The sequence below is a fragment of the Nyctereutes procyonoides genome, unplaced genomic scaffold (assembly GCF_905146905.1).
Source record: "Nyctereutes procyonoides isolate TBG_1078 unplaced genomic scaffold, NYPRO_anot_genome, whole genome shotgun sequence".
In the NCBI taxonomy this organism is placed as follows: domain Eukaryota; kingdom Metazoa; phylum Chordata; class Mammalia; order Carnivora; family Canidae; genus Nyctereutes; species Nyctereutes procyonoides.
The window spans coordinates 12100175-12116219 of NW_026575024.1; the positions used below are offsets into that span (position 1 = coordinate 12100175).

A 16045-nucleotide genomic window follows, 5' to 3' on the forward strand; every position below is an offset into this window, starting at 1 on the left:
GATTAAGCCGGACAGTTTCTCAAGCAACACTACAAAAACATGTGAAGGGTACCTGGGTGGCTCAGTTAACCAATTCAGCGTCTGCTTTCAGCTCATATCATGATCACAGGGTCCGGGGATCGCCCCATGTCATGCTCAGTACAGAGTGTGTTTTTCACACTCCTTCTGCCCCTCCCCTGCTCATGCTCACTCACTTGCTCTCTCAAAATCTTTTAAAAAAACAAACAGAAACAACATGTGTAGAAAAAAGCATTCAAGGTGCCCTAATTTTAAAAGAAATAACTGATGTGTGCAGAATGAGATTCTAGTTTAATCTCCATTGAACAGATAATTCCAGAAGTAATTTACCACCTATCAATTAAGATGGTCTAAACCTCAGTGGTTTAGCGCCTGCCTTTGGCCCAGGGCGGGATCCTGGAGTCCCGGGATTCAGTCCCACATTGGGCTCCCTGCATGGAGCTTGCTTCTCCCTCTGCCTCTGTGTGTGTGTGTGTCTCTCTCATAAATAAATAAATAAAATCTTAAAAAAAAAAAAAAAAAAAAGGACTGTCCCAGAACCTACCCAGGGCAGCCTTGTTGGCTAGTGTATACCCACTTCTGTGGCTCATCCAGACCTCAGGTTCTAAGATGCTATACTTTGAAAAGTTCCAAGTAACCACCAATCTGCAAATAAGACAGACACTCAAAAAGGGTAAACGTCTATGCTGTCTAAAGAATTCAACAGCTTTGTGAAGCCAGGCAGGGCATTTCTCTTCGATCCACAGAAGGAACCATCTGGCCCAGAGTTCATGCTGCCGCCTAGAAATGGGTCCAGGAAAATTCTGATAGACCCAAGCCAAAATGTTCCCTTTTCCCTGGTAAGGAAAGACTAAGCTTGAATTTCAATTTTTTAAAAGAAGTTCTTCATTATAATAGTATTAGCACCAAAAACTTATCCTTAAGATGTTCTTAGATACATATTTGAGGGTTTTTTTTTATTGCTGATTAGATTTAAAAGTATGAAATATGCATTTCTTGGCAACAGCAGTGATTCTTTACTTATTCACATTTCCAATAAAAGCTTAAGGAAACAGACAAAAATACAAAGGATGAGAGAAACACAAATGGCGGTGCCTCAAAACAAAAGATTTTAGTAACAAAAGTTTCCACACTCTGCGTCCGTCAAAATTGTAAAGTTATCCAAACAGTGCAGATGCTCAACTCATGATCATATACTGGGCTACTAATACTTGTCCCTTGAAGCTGCACACTGGAAAGTCACCCACTTCTATTTATGATCACACAAACCACCTAATCTGCTCAAGGTTCAGCTTAAAGCAACATTTAATATTCTTTACAAGATGGAATTTGTGACAAGTTCAAAAGGAAAACTTGCTTTAATGCAGCTGTGCTCAGATATCTATGTGATTTCCTCAGAAACCATCGTGGGCTTAGCCAATCTGGAAAGTGCTGTTCAAAGCAGTGTCACACTGGCCGCCTGAAGGTACCCTTGGAGATACTGGAGCGCTTCTGCATTGAGGCTGGTGCTCACCATTGATGGAACCTACGAGAGATGGGAAACATGCTGGTTGTTGAAGAGCCTAACAAACCAGGACCCCCACATTCTCTAGCAGAATTGCCAAAGGATGGGAAGGGCAGTCTGTCACCAATGACTCTTCCAGGGATCCCAAGGATCTCAACTGCTTTATGCCTTCAGAACTGAATAGGTCTAAAAAGCAAATCTGCAAGGAATTACTGCTGTTCAGTGGGGTAGTGGCACTGAAGGGATTTGCCAAAAATAAAACAAAAAAACCCCTACTGGTTAGTGATGCGTAATTAAGTGCATATGGGTGAAATGACATGATGCCCAAGGAGAAACAAATATAACAAGATTGGTAGGATACTGGTAATTTGTGAAGTTCGCTATAGTGTTTCTATGTGTTTGATGTTTTCTATAATAAAACATTGAAAATGGGGCACCTGGGCAGCCCGGGTGGCTCAGTGGTTTAGTGCCGCCTTCAGCCCAGGGTGTGGTCCTGGAGACCCTGGATCAAGTCCCACGTTGGGCTCCTTGCATGGAGCCTGCTTCTCCCTCTGCCTGTGTCTCTGCCTCTCTCTCTCATTCTGTGTCTCTCATGAATAAATAAAATCAAGAAAAGAAAAGAAAGAAAAGAAAAATAAAGTAAAATAATAAAAATAAAAGAAAAATAAATAAATAATATGAAATAAAATAAAATAAATAAAATAAAATATAAAATAAATAAAATAAATAAAATAAATAAAATAAATAAAATAAATAAAATAAATAAAATAAAATAAAATAAAATAAAATAAAATAAAATAAAATAAAATAAAATAAAATAAAATAAGGCGCCTGGGTGGTTTAGTTGGTTAAGCGTCTGCCTCTGGCTTAGGTCATGATTCCGGGGTTCTGGAATCAGGCCCTAAGTTGGGCTGGCTCCCTGCTCAGCGTGGAGTCTACTTCTTCCTCTCCCTCTGTCTCTTACCCAACTTGTGCATACACCCTTGCTCTAATAAATAAAATCTCTTTAAAAAATTGAAAACTCTATAAGATCTTATAAAAATTGCTGGGTAATCCAACTTTGCAGCCGTTATTAAGCGTACTCTATGATCCATTATTTGTATATGTTGCAGTCAAAAAAAAAAAAAAAAAGCCTACATTTTAATAGAAGAATTACTTCAATCTTGGAAATACATACATTTCTATTCAAAAGGTTTTAGAGTACCTAGCTGGCTCAGTCAGAAAAGCATGAGACTCTTGCTCTTGGGAGTCATGAGTTCAAGCCTCAACTTAAAAGGAAGGGGGGGGGAATGTTGAGGGGATTTATCTTCAGCTTTGTCTTTATTCCAAAAACCATATGCTTAAAAAAAAAAATCTATTTATAGCATATCATTTTAACTAAAGAAAATTAAAGCCTAACTGTAATTCAGTGGGATGTTTGATCATGCTGACCAGTGAAAATAGGCACCAGAGTAACTACTACCTTATTGCCTTCCCAGAAAGCTGTCCATTAATCAGAGTGATTTGACAATACAGTCACTTACCCTTCCTGGACAGGCGGTAGACAGTTTGTGAAGTGACTGCGCCAGGTGAATTTTGGGGTTGTTCACCATTTGACCCACAGGATCATGCTCTTTTTTCCCAGCAAATGCCAATTGTGAGAAGGCAGTCTGATACCCTGGTGTATCTTCTATGTCAATAAAATGTTCTTCATCAGGAATGGTATCATCTTCAGGTAACTCAAAAAGGCCAATCAAAGACTGTAATAAAGGAGTCCTGGATTTGAAGGAAACAAGGAGACAAAAGATTAAGTGAATACTTCTGAAGATCTAAACAAAAAGCAATTCCTCAGGGACACAAATTATAGAGGCAGTCTCAAGAGCTACAAGGGACCTTTAAAATAGAAGATAGACATCAGATCTTGCACCTATCCTCTGAAACCACTCTTCACTTCTTTTGGCCACAACAGCCCAATTTCCTTTATGGAAACTATACCATTCCCAGAGCTGTCCAGCTGGCTGTGACTGAAGCCAAGCCAGAGACTCACTGCTGCTAGAAGTTAGTTAGAAGATAGGCCTTGAATCGTCAGATCACTTTCTGGAAGAGAGTGCCTGAGTAAACCCAAAATGAGAAAAGGTTCTCACAAGAGGTGTAGAAAAGCCAGGAATACCAGTCTGAGCACAAACACGTAAGATCCTCTTTAGTCTATTCAGTTTCTCCTCTTAAAAGATTTAAGCGAATTTAGCTGGGTATCTGTCATAAACATTCCTAGAGATCTCGTAGACCAGAAGCTTTCACCAGATTCTCAGAGGGGCACATGAACCCGCTCCGATAAAGTTAAGAATCAAGAAACAAGATCTTTCTAGGCCCAGAAGGACCCGTATGTCCTGTCTTGGATCTGATGGTTGCTAGTGGAGAACCTAAGATGAAAACCCAATTCTCAGCCCTCAAGAGCATAAGCTTAATTCTGCAGCCATAAGGGAAGAAAACTGTAATTTCCAAAAGGTCTGGAGTACTTACCACAGCTTGGTATACTCTGTGTCCATCATTGGAGGACATTCTGTTAGTAATTTGGTTATGCCAACCGCACAAATCTTTTTCTCTACATTTCCAGATACTTTCTGAATTTCAGGAATAATGATTTTTTCCAAAACCATTCCAAACATTCTATTAAAGTAAAGTATTAGACCATCACTATAATTGAACTGAGAAATGTTTAGATGTTATTTATACTGACTCCTTAGGAATATAATAAAATCCAAAAAAACTTGGCTATTATTTTTGGTCAACTGAATGGCAGAGACCTAGACATGACAAAAGAGTGAAACCTCAAACCCAGTGGCCAAGTGCTACCAACAACTTCTGTGAAATATCACTGTCTATGCTCAAGTGGAATCTTCACAGCTACTTTTCTGTCTCCTGTGTTTTTCTTACTCAAAAAATCTCTGAAAACTCAGGCAAGAGAAAAAAAATAAAGAACTGCCCATCACCCACCATCCAGCAGTAACTAATTTTAACATTACTAGATCATGAACTTTGCAATTCCCTATGCTTACATACCTGTACAGATGTAAATGTTAATGGCTATATTAAAAAAGTTATTTGGCCAACAATTCCAATGTTATTGGAAACATCCTAAGAGCAAAGTTTTTCATGACACTTAGTGATGTAACATCCTCAGTATTCTACTTCACTAAAATTACCAGAAGTGGAAATAGTGGGTATCAAAAATACTGGACATTTTAATACTCTAAGTAAAAAGTGCCTCCTTTTTGCTCCACAGAAAGATTACTCACTATAAGTGCACGAAACTGATTTCCCCACAAATCTCTACAGGTGGAAAGCATATTTTCTGGTACTACTTTTCAGAATAGTTCATTTTTTACATTCCAGTCAATTTGGAATATTTTTGACATAATACCAAAATGGAGGTCTTACAAGTTCTTTTCTCTAAATTGTTCTCTATCATTTCTTTCTATCCTTCCTTTCCCCATGAAATAGGAAATTCTACCTAACTACATTCTTTATATATATATTAAGTGAAAAGCAAAGACCTTTATCTGAAAAATCACACTACTAGCCATAACAAAGGCAGCCTCCTGGAGAGAGAATCCCAACCAGAATCACACAGAACACAGACCGTGTTGAGGCAGGGCTGGGAGTTAGAAAAATGTTTGCAGAGATTTTCTCCTTTGCAACTCAACAGTTCTAAGAATATTTTGAAAACCACAAAGATGGGCAGCCCAGATGGCTCAGCGGTTTAGCGCCACTGCCTTCAGCCCAGGGTGTGATCCTGGAGTCCCGGGATCGAGTCCCACATTGGGCTCCCTGCATGGAGCCTGCTTCTCCCTCTGCCTGTGTCTCTGCCTTTCTCTCTCTCTCTCTCTCTCTCTCACTGTGTCTCTCATGAATAAATACAATCTTAAAAAAAAACACGAAGATAATAGAGATACACTGGTTTCTGCTAAAATAGGTCAATTTTTTTGCTTTAAAAAATACAGTAATAAAAACAAAACTTACTTTGGTTGTATACCATCAAATATTTCTTGCAGTGCCAGCGCCCCATATTTTATGCAATACAAATTAATAAAGACTAAGAAGCCTGTTGAAAGGAGATGCAGAGTATCAGTACAGAGGCCTCACTGCTGAACAAGCATTTCAGCAAAAGTCTGCCAGTGAAATAATTATAATCATTAAAATGGCTAACTCTGACATCAATATTTGCCTTTATTATACAATTAACATACAATATAAACAAAAATGTTTTGATATCTAAACTTAGAAACTAACCTTTGGAATAGAATATATTTAAAAGTTACAGTATTTGGAGAATACAGAAATCTTAGAATACAGAAAACGCTTGTAACTGATAAAACATTTATATGTAATCATAAAGGCTAAGGGTTTTAGCTACATTCCCTCATTATTTCTGTAAGAATAGCCAAATGATTTTACTTACTCTTGATAAACTTTGTTGTTTTGGAATTCTGAAGTCTTTGGAATAGTAGAATGAAGATTTGCTTCCTGTACTGATCAACTGACTCACTATTGAATAAAAGCAACAGTGTATTAAGTCAGCATCTTCTAAGTACCTCATAGTCCTTGAGTAATCATACAATGAGGGTTATATTCATACTCACGGAGGCATGTGCTCTATTATACTGTTTAGAAGATAAAAACCTTGGTGGTCATTGGCTTTGGATGCAATTAGCTTCTGGAAAACACCTAATAACCCAGGCTACAACAAATTAGATCAAACAATACTCAGTTAAAGAGGCAAGGATTAACTGTTCCAAAAGTTAGACCTTAAGCAGGTGATATCTTGGAAAAGGGTGCATACTCTAATAGTTAAGCGTTTTTGCTTTTGTTCTCACTTTGAAGTGTAGATAGAAAATATCCTATCATAATAAGCCTTAAAGTCAAGTTCTTGTATCCTACTTGGCTCTATTTTTAAATTTTCTACCATGGAGATAATTAAAGCTACCTAATTGTGGGCAGCCCGGGTGGCTCAGCAGTTTAGCGCCACCTTCAGCCCAGGGCATGATCCTGGAGACCCTGGGTCAAGTCCCACATCAGACTGCTTGCATGGAGCCTGCTTCTCCCTCTGCCTGTGTCTCTGCTGCGTGCACTCTCTCTCTCTCATTAATAAAATAAATAAAATGTTAAAACAAAAAAAAAAAGTAAAGGCTACCTAATTATAATAAAATACACAATATTTTCTACTGCTTCCCTGTTACATTTATTTTAAATGAAGTATTTTTATAAATTTGTCATCCTCAGTTTCTTTCAGCTACCTTATAAAATGAGTTACATCACAATAAATCTCACTCACAATTTTGTCAGCTGCAGCACTTGCTATTGTGTTTGAACCACGTTCTAAGAATGCTTGGAGAAGCCTCACTAGAGCAGGGATGTTTCCTGTTCTTTCCCAAAGCACTGGCTGAAGGAGATGAGGAAATAAGGCCATATAAGACGACGGGATATCATTTTTGTGTGTTTCCAGAAGCAAAGACATCACTTGAAAGACGTATGGAATAAATTCTGTTGATAAAAGTAAAAACAGAGATGTCAGTTTCATAACTAATGGCTTCCACAACAAGGCACGTACCTCTCAGGCAGGATCCATTTTATTAGCCACTATAATAGTTTTACTAAGAAAGAAAATAACTTCATTTAACTTACCTTGTACATCATTTTGTAAAATTTCAGTAAACACCAGAAACAAAGCCTCCTCAAAATTTACAACAGCAGCAGGGTTAGCTTTGCAAGTTATTCTTATGGACAAACATATCGCTTCAAACATGTAGTGATTAAAGTGAGGTTTGCTTGGGTTCTGAAATTAAAAACAGAAAACTTACCATTTTCCAATAATCCAAGTGACTATGTTAAATACCTAAAATACCTACCCTTGCTAAAATACATTGAGACTATCTTTTAAAAAAAATCAGTATTAAAGACACATCAATTACACTTGCCTATATATGTTAAAGTCTTATATGGACATTAAAATTCAGAAAACAATACTCACTAATGCCTGCTTCTTTGGGGATTTAATGGGCTAAAGTCCACTATGAAAAATAACTCAGAAGTCATAGGGAGACGACTCCACAAGCTTCAGCTCCCAGTGCTATAAGAAACTTGTCTTAAACCCATGTGCTCTCCTAGAGCCGTCACTGTAAACAGTTGTGGAAGAAACGAGCAGGGACATGTAAGTCCTGGCTCTGTCCCTAGCCTTGTATGGGACCTTGGGTAAGCCTTAACCTCTACGGGTCTCAATGTATCTGCAGAGTGACAATCCTTTCTATCAGTGGTTTTCAAACTTTTAAAGCAACATAACCCTATTTTCCTTCAAATGGAATCCCTGGAAGGCTACCATATGAAGTTGATGAACTCAGAAGATGGTGGGGGAAGGAGGGCAGGGGAGAACCTGACATCTCTCTCAAATTCCTCAAGGACCAAAAGCAGTTCAACACCCTTACTCAGAACTCAGTGGGAAAATGATCACTGTTCTCCAAAGTCCCTGTCATACTTCTATAAATTTATGTCCTTTCCACAGACTAATTAGGAATAGGCATCTCAATTTTGACAGCATTAAGCTTTTATTTTCTAAATATTAGAATAAATAAGAATCAAAATATCTGTTAACTTTTTTTTTTTTTTAAGATTTTATTTATTTATTCACGAGAGACAGAGAGAGAGGCAGAGACACAGGCAGAGGGAGAGGCAGGCTCCATGCAGGGAGCCTGACGTGGGACTCGACCCTGGGTCTCCAGGATCACACCCTGGGCTGACGGCAGCGCCAAACCGCTGAGCCACCAGGGCTGCCCTATCTGTAACATTTCTGATCAAAAGGAATGGACTTTACTTGGGGGAAATAAGAGTAAAGGAGACCAGACACAAAGGACTGCACCATTTTATAAAAATCTGAGTTGCCTTTTTTGTGTCCACTTGTACAAAGCCTGCTTTCTTCTTTCCACCACTTAAAATCACTTCGGATCAATTTTTGATTCAGTGAAACATGTTACTTTTTAAATGAGAATAATTCAAATGAAACATTTTGAATTTCTGGGCCTGCACTTATAAAGGTAACTGCTGCCAAGTCTCCAATCTAAGACCTCCCCATACTTTTTAAAAGCCACTTAACTACTGGTCAGGAGGAATCCAGAGTTTTCCGATGCCTGAACCACTGCCAGAGAGTTCTGAGGCTCACACAATTTGGAGTGTAAGTTAAACAGCAACTATACTTTAGAACTGGTCTTGTTACCTTACTAACAGCTAATAGCTTCTGTGTAAGCTGAGAGATGAGGGTGGGGATGTAAGGGATTATGGCTTCTTGTAGGAGGGAAAAGCTTCTCATAATAGCTGTAAAATATAAAAACAGCAAGAACAAATAGTTAAACTTCTGAACAAAGTAGTGATTAGGGAAAGAATAAAAAAACAGTCCACTGATTCATCACCAAAATTTTAAGACCCTTAAGCAACTCCCAGATAGCTCTATTTAAAAACAATCCTTTCCTTTCAATATTACACCAAGGCCTGAAAACAGTTTAGCCACTTTCAGAAGGCCTAAGGCTTAAAAGAAAAGGGGGACAATTAGAAATAATAAGTGAAGAAGCAGACACGAAGCAAGAGGAAGTGGTAAAATGACGGGAGGGTGGGGGAGGTGGTTGTTCAGCAGTTGGAAGAGCAGTTTCCAGTCTCTCTCACTTAGAAACCCGGGGCAGTTTAGCCCTAGCCTAACGGACACACTGCAGTCTACCAAAAACTGAGAGAAACCACCTGCACATCTTCCTCCAAAGAGACAGTAGGAGCGCCCCCCCCCCCTCCATAAATCTAAAAATACATATAAAGCTGCAGAGGGTCCACACCACAAGAATGCTGCTCATTAACAGATGCCTAAAATCATGTGGAATGGAAGACAGATCATTATTAAGCTAAAAATATACATAACTGTTTCTGCACAAGTAGAATAGATGCTTACTAAGTACAGCAGCTACATGTCAGGCACAGATATCCTCTCTTGCCTCCTAAACTTTGTGTCTACCTGAGCAGATTCACCTTCCATCTAGCTAACCACTACAGACCCCGTACTCTCTAGAGAAAGTGTTTCTAGAGCTGGGTCAAGGGGTTAGAGGAAGGACCAGTGCCCCGCTCTGGGCTGGCGGAGTCTATTCACCCACTCATCCAATAGTACTTATTGAGAAGATATCACATCGAGGTGCTCTCGCATATCCCAAAAACACAGTAATGAGACTACACGCCAATTAACCTCACAGGAACGGACATTAAACAATAGTAGTCACACATCACCATAGGGAGAAGTATGGTGCTGAAAACACACACAAATACACACCTAGATACAGTCTTATCCACACATATGAACACACATACACACACATACACAACATACCCTACCCCAGGGGACCTGACCTGCCATCAGGGACAGTTTATTTGCAAAGCATTTCGTATGAGTGAGACACAGCTAGGCTCTTGGAGTGCAACAGTGACTAACACTGCTCCTCAAGTCGGAACTGTCACCACGACACTCTCCTGAAGTAGCAGTGGGCAGGTGCTTACAGCTGCCCATATTCTTGGCAGTAGCTCCATGGAGGGAGGATATGTGTGGAGCCTAGAAAGTGTACCCAGGTTTCACACCAAGACCTAGTCTAACATGCCATCAAGAAATGTCTGAGCTGATCTCTGCCTTCAAGAAATTCAATCCAGGTAAAGAATAAGGGAGCCTGATACTTTTTCTTTAACAAGAGTAACTCTACATCAAACTAGGGTTAAATTTTTTCTGAAACAGTTAGCAATAAACAAAATGTTTTCCATTTAAATATATCTAAGCCTACCTAATTCTTAACCAACAGTATCTGGTCCATAGACTATGTAACCTGAAGCACAACTCAGAGCATTCACCCCTGTAAATCAGAGACGGGATTCTTACAGTCTGTATACCAGGGAAACGGCCTACCTTTCATAATATATTCATTTTCTGAAGAGCCAGGAAGTGTGAGAGCTTTGAAAAGGTTTGTTAGCAGAATCTCAACAAACGGTGCGATTTCTGCGGCTGTAAAGCTATAGATGAAAAAACAGCTTCAGTCACTGCCAACGCTTGAGCCGGCCACGCTGGAGCACCCTCAGCAACCACTGAATCACACTTCTCGGCATAATAGTGAGCCGTCTCCCACCACCAAGATCAACAGACAGCTTAAGAAAGTAGCTGTTTACATGTGTTCATGTTAAGTTCCTAAAAAGGCACATCTGGGATCAAACACAAACCAAAAACGAGGCAAACCCGACGTCATCTACAGCTGCACAGGGCACCCTGGGTTCACACCCATCACTACCGAGAACAGAGCTCAGACTCAGAGTCTCAGTCATCTGCTTTTCTGGACGTGGAGCAGCTGCATGAATTCGGCCTGAATTCCAGGCCTGAAGACAGTTACTGATTTGACTCACCTCAAAGGATGTTCTTTCAACCCTTAATTGACCACTGAGAATACCTCAACTTCAAGTTCTTATGAAGAAAAGAACCTAGAACGGTTTTCCATCTCTTACCCAAAGCTCAGTTTCAAGAAATAACACTGTTGAAGAATGGCCTGAAAGACATGCAGACCGTCCATTCCTCTACATTTTCTCCTCGGCACAGGCCAGAAGAGCTACTCTCTGGGACCCTAGAGAATTACTTCCACTCAGTTGTGTCCTATCTTCGCACAGAGTAATCATACAAAAACAGCCAGGGAAAAAAACAACTGTCACATGATATTGCTAAGACACTCTCTTAATGAAGGCCCATTTCTGAGCTGCCTTCTGAGTAACTGTTTATACTCTCAAGGACACTGAAAATGTTAACTCTCCAGTCGCCCTCTTTCCCTCGGCTGCAAAAAGCACATAAATTTCAGGAGTTTCCTGAACTCCTCTATGGGATCCTTGGACACACGTTTCTTTTTAGCAATCTCACCCTGTGATTTTGCTTTGCTCCAATTTCCTATTTAACTTTAGGTCATATTTATGTATAGCATATCGCCTCATCCTTTTGGACTGAGACACAGATTAAATGAGGGAAAAGTACACATTTTCAAACTATGTATGACATTATGAATATAGTCAGAGATCTTTGACCAGCACAGAACAGTTCCCGCCCTAAGCTGAAAAAATTAAAATTGCTTAGAAACAAATACTTACAGAGTGGCGTTGTTAGGCCCTCTCATGGTAAAAAGCCTCTCAAGAGCATGTGCCGCGTAAGTATGGACAACAATACTTTCAGCTTGAAGATGATTAATCAAGAGAGGAATAGAGACCAAAAGATGTTCTTTTGGTACCTGAAAAACACAGTAATATGCATGCTTTCACTCATTGATGCTGAGAGTAAAAGACAAGGAAGAGAAGGGATTGCTGATTCTGGAAAGTGTGGTTTTTCTGTTACAATGGAAGATGACACGGCTAAGTCATCTTCTAAAACTTATACCTCCACGTGCCAGCTCAAAAATTCACATTCACTTTTCCAATTCTTTCTCTGAGCATTAAACTATGGTTAGAGGAAAATCTTGTAGGTAAAAGAACACACCATAAAATAATATTATGGACAAGCAAACTAAGATTTCATTATTATTAAGAACTATATACTTTTCACTAGCAGGTAGTTCTTAGAAAAGTCATTCAAACTCTCTACCTCATTTTCTCTTCTAAAAAAAAGAGGTGGGAGCAAAAATAAGAATACTAATCTTCATTAGAAACCTCTAGGGGCATCCAGGTGACTTAGTTGCTTGAGCACACAACTCATCATCTCTGCTCAGGTCTGGTTCCCTGGGTCCTGAGGTTCTAGCCCCGTGTTAGGCTCCATGCTGGGTATCAGGAGGGGAGAAAGTAAGGGAAATAGGAAGGAATGGTGGGAGGAAGAAAGGGAGGAATGGAGGAACCTCTAAAAATTTAGAATAGCAGTTCATTATTCTTTAAAATAGAACTGCTTCAGGGTGCCTGGGTGATACAGTTGGTTGAGTATCTGACTCTTGATTTCAGCTCAAGTGGTAATCAAGCCCCATTTTGGGCTCTGCATTTGGTACAGTCTGCTTGAGACTCTCTTACCCTCTCCCTCCCCAATGCCACCATGTGCTCTATCTCAAAAATAAATCCTTTAAAAAAATAAATAAAATAGAACAGCTTTAGAAGGTTGCATGTAACCCTGGTAAACTTGCCAAAGATATGAAAATCATAAATCAAGAAATTATAGAATCATCCACAGAAAATAAACTGTGGGGATGCCTGGGTGGCTCAGTGGTTGAGCATCTGCCTTTGGCTCAGGTAGTGATCCCAGGGTCCTGGGGTCAAGTCCCACATTGGGCTCCCCATAGGGAGCCTGCTTCTCCCTCTGCCTATGACTCTGTCTTTCTGTGTTTCTCATGAATGAATGAATAAAATCTTAAAAAAAAAAAAAAAAAAAGGATGGGACACCAAGGTGAATCAAAGGTTGAGCACCTTCCCTGCATGGAGCCTGCTTCTCCCTCTGCCTACATCTCTGCCTCTGTGTCTAATGAATACATAAAATCTTTAAAAAAATAAAAATTAAAAAAAAGGATGTAAGCAGCTAAAAGTAAAACATGAGAAACTCTACAACATAAATGAGTGCTTTCTCCAACAAATAACAGGCATAAGAAAGGGGAAAGAGGACCTCTTTGTCATAATATAAGAGACAAGACACAGGGGTGCCTGGGTGGCTTGGTAGGTTAAGCATCTGCCTTTAGCTCAGGTCATGATCCCGGGGTCCTGGGATCAAGCCCCGCATCAGTTTCCCACTTAGCAGGGAGGGATTCTGCTTCTCTCTCTGCCCCTACCCTCTGCTTGTGTGAGCTCACGCATGTTGTCTCAAATAAAATCTTAAAAGAAAAAAGGGAGACAAGACACATAATCAACCATAAGCAATGTGAGTCCCTTGTTTGGATCCCAATTTTCATAAAAATCACTGTACGGGGATCCCTGGGTGGCACAGCGGTTTGGCGCCTGCCTTTGGCCCAGGGCGCGATCCTGGAGACCCAGGATCGAATCCCACATCGGGCTACCGGTGCATGGAGCCTCCTTCTCCCTCTGCCTGTGTCTCTGCTTCCCTCTCTCTCTCTCTCTGTGACTATCATAAATAAATAAAAATTAAAAATAAAATAAAAAAAAAAAACCACTGTACGATGATATGTTTGAAACAAAGGAAAAAATTAAGCATGGTCTGGAATCCTAAATTTTTAAGAAGTTATTATTGTTAGGTATGGATGTCAAGCAGGATTGCACAGAAGGGAAGAGAAGCTGTTATACAATAAAATTCTTAAGAGATTAAGTGGCATATGATATATAAATCAAAAGCTACTTACTTGATTCCTAAAAATCATAATGTATTTGATACCATCAGCTTTAAGGACAGGGAATTCATTCACTATTAAAAAAATAAAACCATAGTTATTTAAGTGCTAAGGACTATTACTACCAGATTGGTGATTTTATCAGATTTTTGAAACATAGTTTTGGTAACCAAAATGTCGAGTAATTGGAGCTTAGTTAATTATTTAAATATCTACTATGTTGCTATTAGTTCTGGTAAGATTATGAATAATTTTATTTTTTCTCCTTGTAAGTTTCACTACAAAAGAACATGCATTACTTGTATTAATTGAATAAATATGATTTAGATCATAAACTAATGATCATATAATCATCTTTTTCCTAGAAGTGAAGCTATATTGAAACAGGAGCATGTCTTTCTGGCTGAGATTTGCTTTAATATACATGCTGCCAAAGTGAGCAATGGCTAGGATTTCCTTTAAACTGTTTTAATGGGAAATTAATGAAAAAGAGAATATTGGTCAGTTATTTTAAATTATTAAAGCTAGATGACAGTAAAACACGGTTGTTCATTACAATAGTCTCCCTTTTAGTACACTTAAAATTTCCACACAGAAAGCTTCCTTTTTGTGTTTTTAAGATAGGCCCCACACCCAGCATGGAGCCCAACTTGGGGCTTGAACTCACAAACCTAAGATCAAGACCTGAGCTGAGATCAAGAACTGGACACTTTACTGACGGAGTCACCCAGGTGCCTCACATACAAAAAGTTTTTTAAAAGGGAATATATAATGTATCTTGATCAATATACTTTCATAATCATAGGAAATTATCCTTAATTATCAGTTTGAAGTACTTTAAATTTATTTCAACTTTTAATATTTTTCAAATGAGAAGGGCAAGAAAACAAGTATAATTTCTAGATTATGCATCAGCATAACAAAGCTGAGCTACAGTTCCATCTTAGTTGTTTCTATTTTCCTTCTACACAAGCAATTATCTTTAGAGAAAGTTTATTTCAACTAGGCAAGATCTGGGGAAAGCATCTGAGATTTTATTCAATAAAAGAAATAACTGCAACAAGGGAAGAGGCCAATTTCCTGAGTATCCTGATGATGTACAGTCCCCATGACTTTTGCCATAATGTTACTTATTTTGCAGTCTAAAATAACAGTGCAGGGGCACCTGGCTGGCTCAGTCAGTAGAATATGTGAATCTTGATGTTGAGGGTTGTGAGTCTGAGCCCCACATTGGGTGCAAAAATTACTTAAAAACAAAAACCCTCAAGTATAAATTGTTGTATATAGCATAAAAATTTTTTCACAAACTTACCATTAGCAGATTTTAAATCAGGAAGAATATGATTCACAAAGAACTCAGTCAGGTTTACAAGTTCATTTGCTTGTGTAATTCCATGCTGAAAAACAAAATTTTAATAGGGTAAGATAACATGAAGACCTGTACACATCTATCACATAAGAAATTTAGGCAATTTTTAAAAAATAGGTTACAGAGGTGCCTGGGTGGCTCAGTCAGTTCAGTGTCTGACTCGATTTCGCCTCAGGGCATGGTCTTGGGATGGTGAGGTCTGGAGCCTGCTTAAGTGTCTCTCCATCCCTCTCCCCCATCCCCAAAACAGGTTACAAACAGAGATGAACACTTCAAATCACAAACTGCTTAAAAAAAGACTATTTTAATAAAAAATAAATACACCTCCCTAAAAAACTATATTTAAATTTTGCACATTTTATACACTGGGTCTCAGCTAAGAGAACAAGTGTAGTATCCATCAGTTTTCTGTCCATAAGAAAATTAAGTACTTACTATAGCAACGTAAAGTCATCTTGGTAGACTATATGAATTCTATTCAGAACTAAATAGGTTATCTAGGAGAGTGAGCTGTATCATTAGAAACGTATAATTCTTTATGATTTCTGTGTTTACCACCCCAAGTCTATTTCAGAAACAAAACTATATTGAAAAGATTCACCTTCTGTGTTTGGGCTTTTGATGCTAAAGATGTCACTAGGTAAATGGCTGCATCTTTGTGTTTCCAGTTGACAGATGGGTTTTTTGCATATTCCTGCAGCATGGAATTAACATAACCAGAGAAGATTCCCGTCACGGGTCCCTCAAAAAACTTGCACAATCCTCGAACTAGATCACAAGCAGCCCTGCGTCTAGTATCAATATCTATAAAATCAAAGGGAAAGATAT

General features: G+C 38.9%; 1 protein-coding gene across 4 annotated transcripts in view; it reads right to left on the bottom strand.

Annotated features, from left to right (window-relative positions):
- Positions 1–1108: 1108 nt before the first annotated feature.
- CSE1L (chromosome segregation 1 like) overlaps positions 1109–16045 on the bottom strand; it is a 45770-nt gene continuing 30833 nt past the window's right edge. For all 4 annotated transcript variants that reach the window (XM_055301530.1, XM_055301526.1, XM_055301541.1 and 1 more), the window contains 14 exons: positions 15819–16021; positions 15161–15245; positions 13861–13922; positions 11690–11826; positions 10476–10579; positions 8766–8863; positions 7184–7334; positions 6834–7042; positions 6142–6239; positions 5961–6046; positions 5522–5603; positions 4022–4168; positions 3046–3277; positions 1109–1543 (listed from right to left, as the gene is read on the bottom strand). In XM_055301530.1, the coding sequence (XP_055157505.1) occupies positions 1454–1543; positions 3046–3277; positions 4022–4168; positions 5522–5603; positions 5961–6046; positions 6142–6239; positions 6834–7042; positions 7184–7334; positions 8766–8863; positions 10476–10579; positions 11690–11826; positions 13861–13922; positions 15161–15245; positions 15819–16021 (1784 nt within the window). In that variant the 3' untranslated portion in view covers positions 1109–1453. The remainder of the gene's footprint in view (positions 1544–3045; positions 3278–4021; positions 4169–5521; positions 5604–5960; positions 6047–6141; positions 6240–6833; positions 7043–7183; positions 7335–8765; positions 8864–10475; positions 10580–11689; positions 11827–13860; positions 13923–15160; positions 15246–15818; positions 16022–16045) is intronic.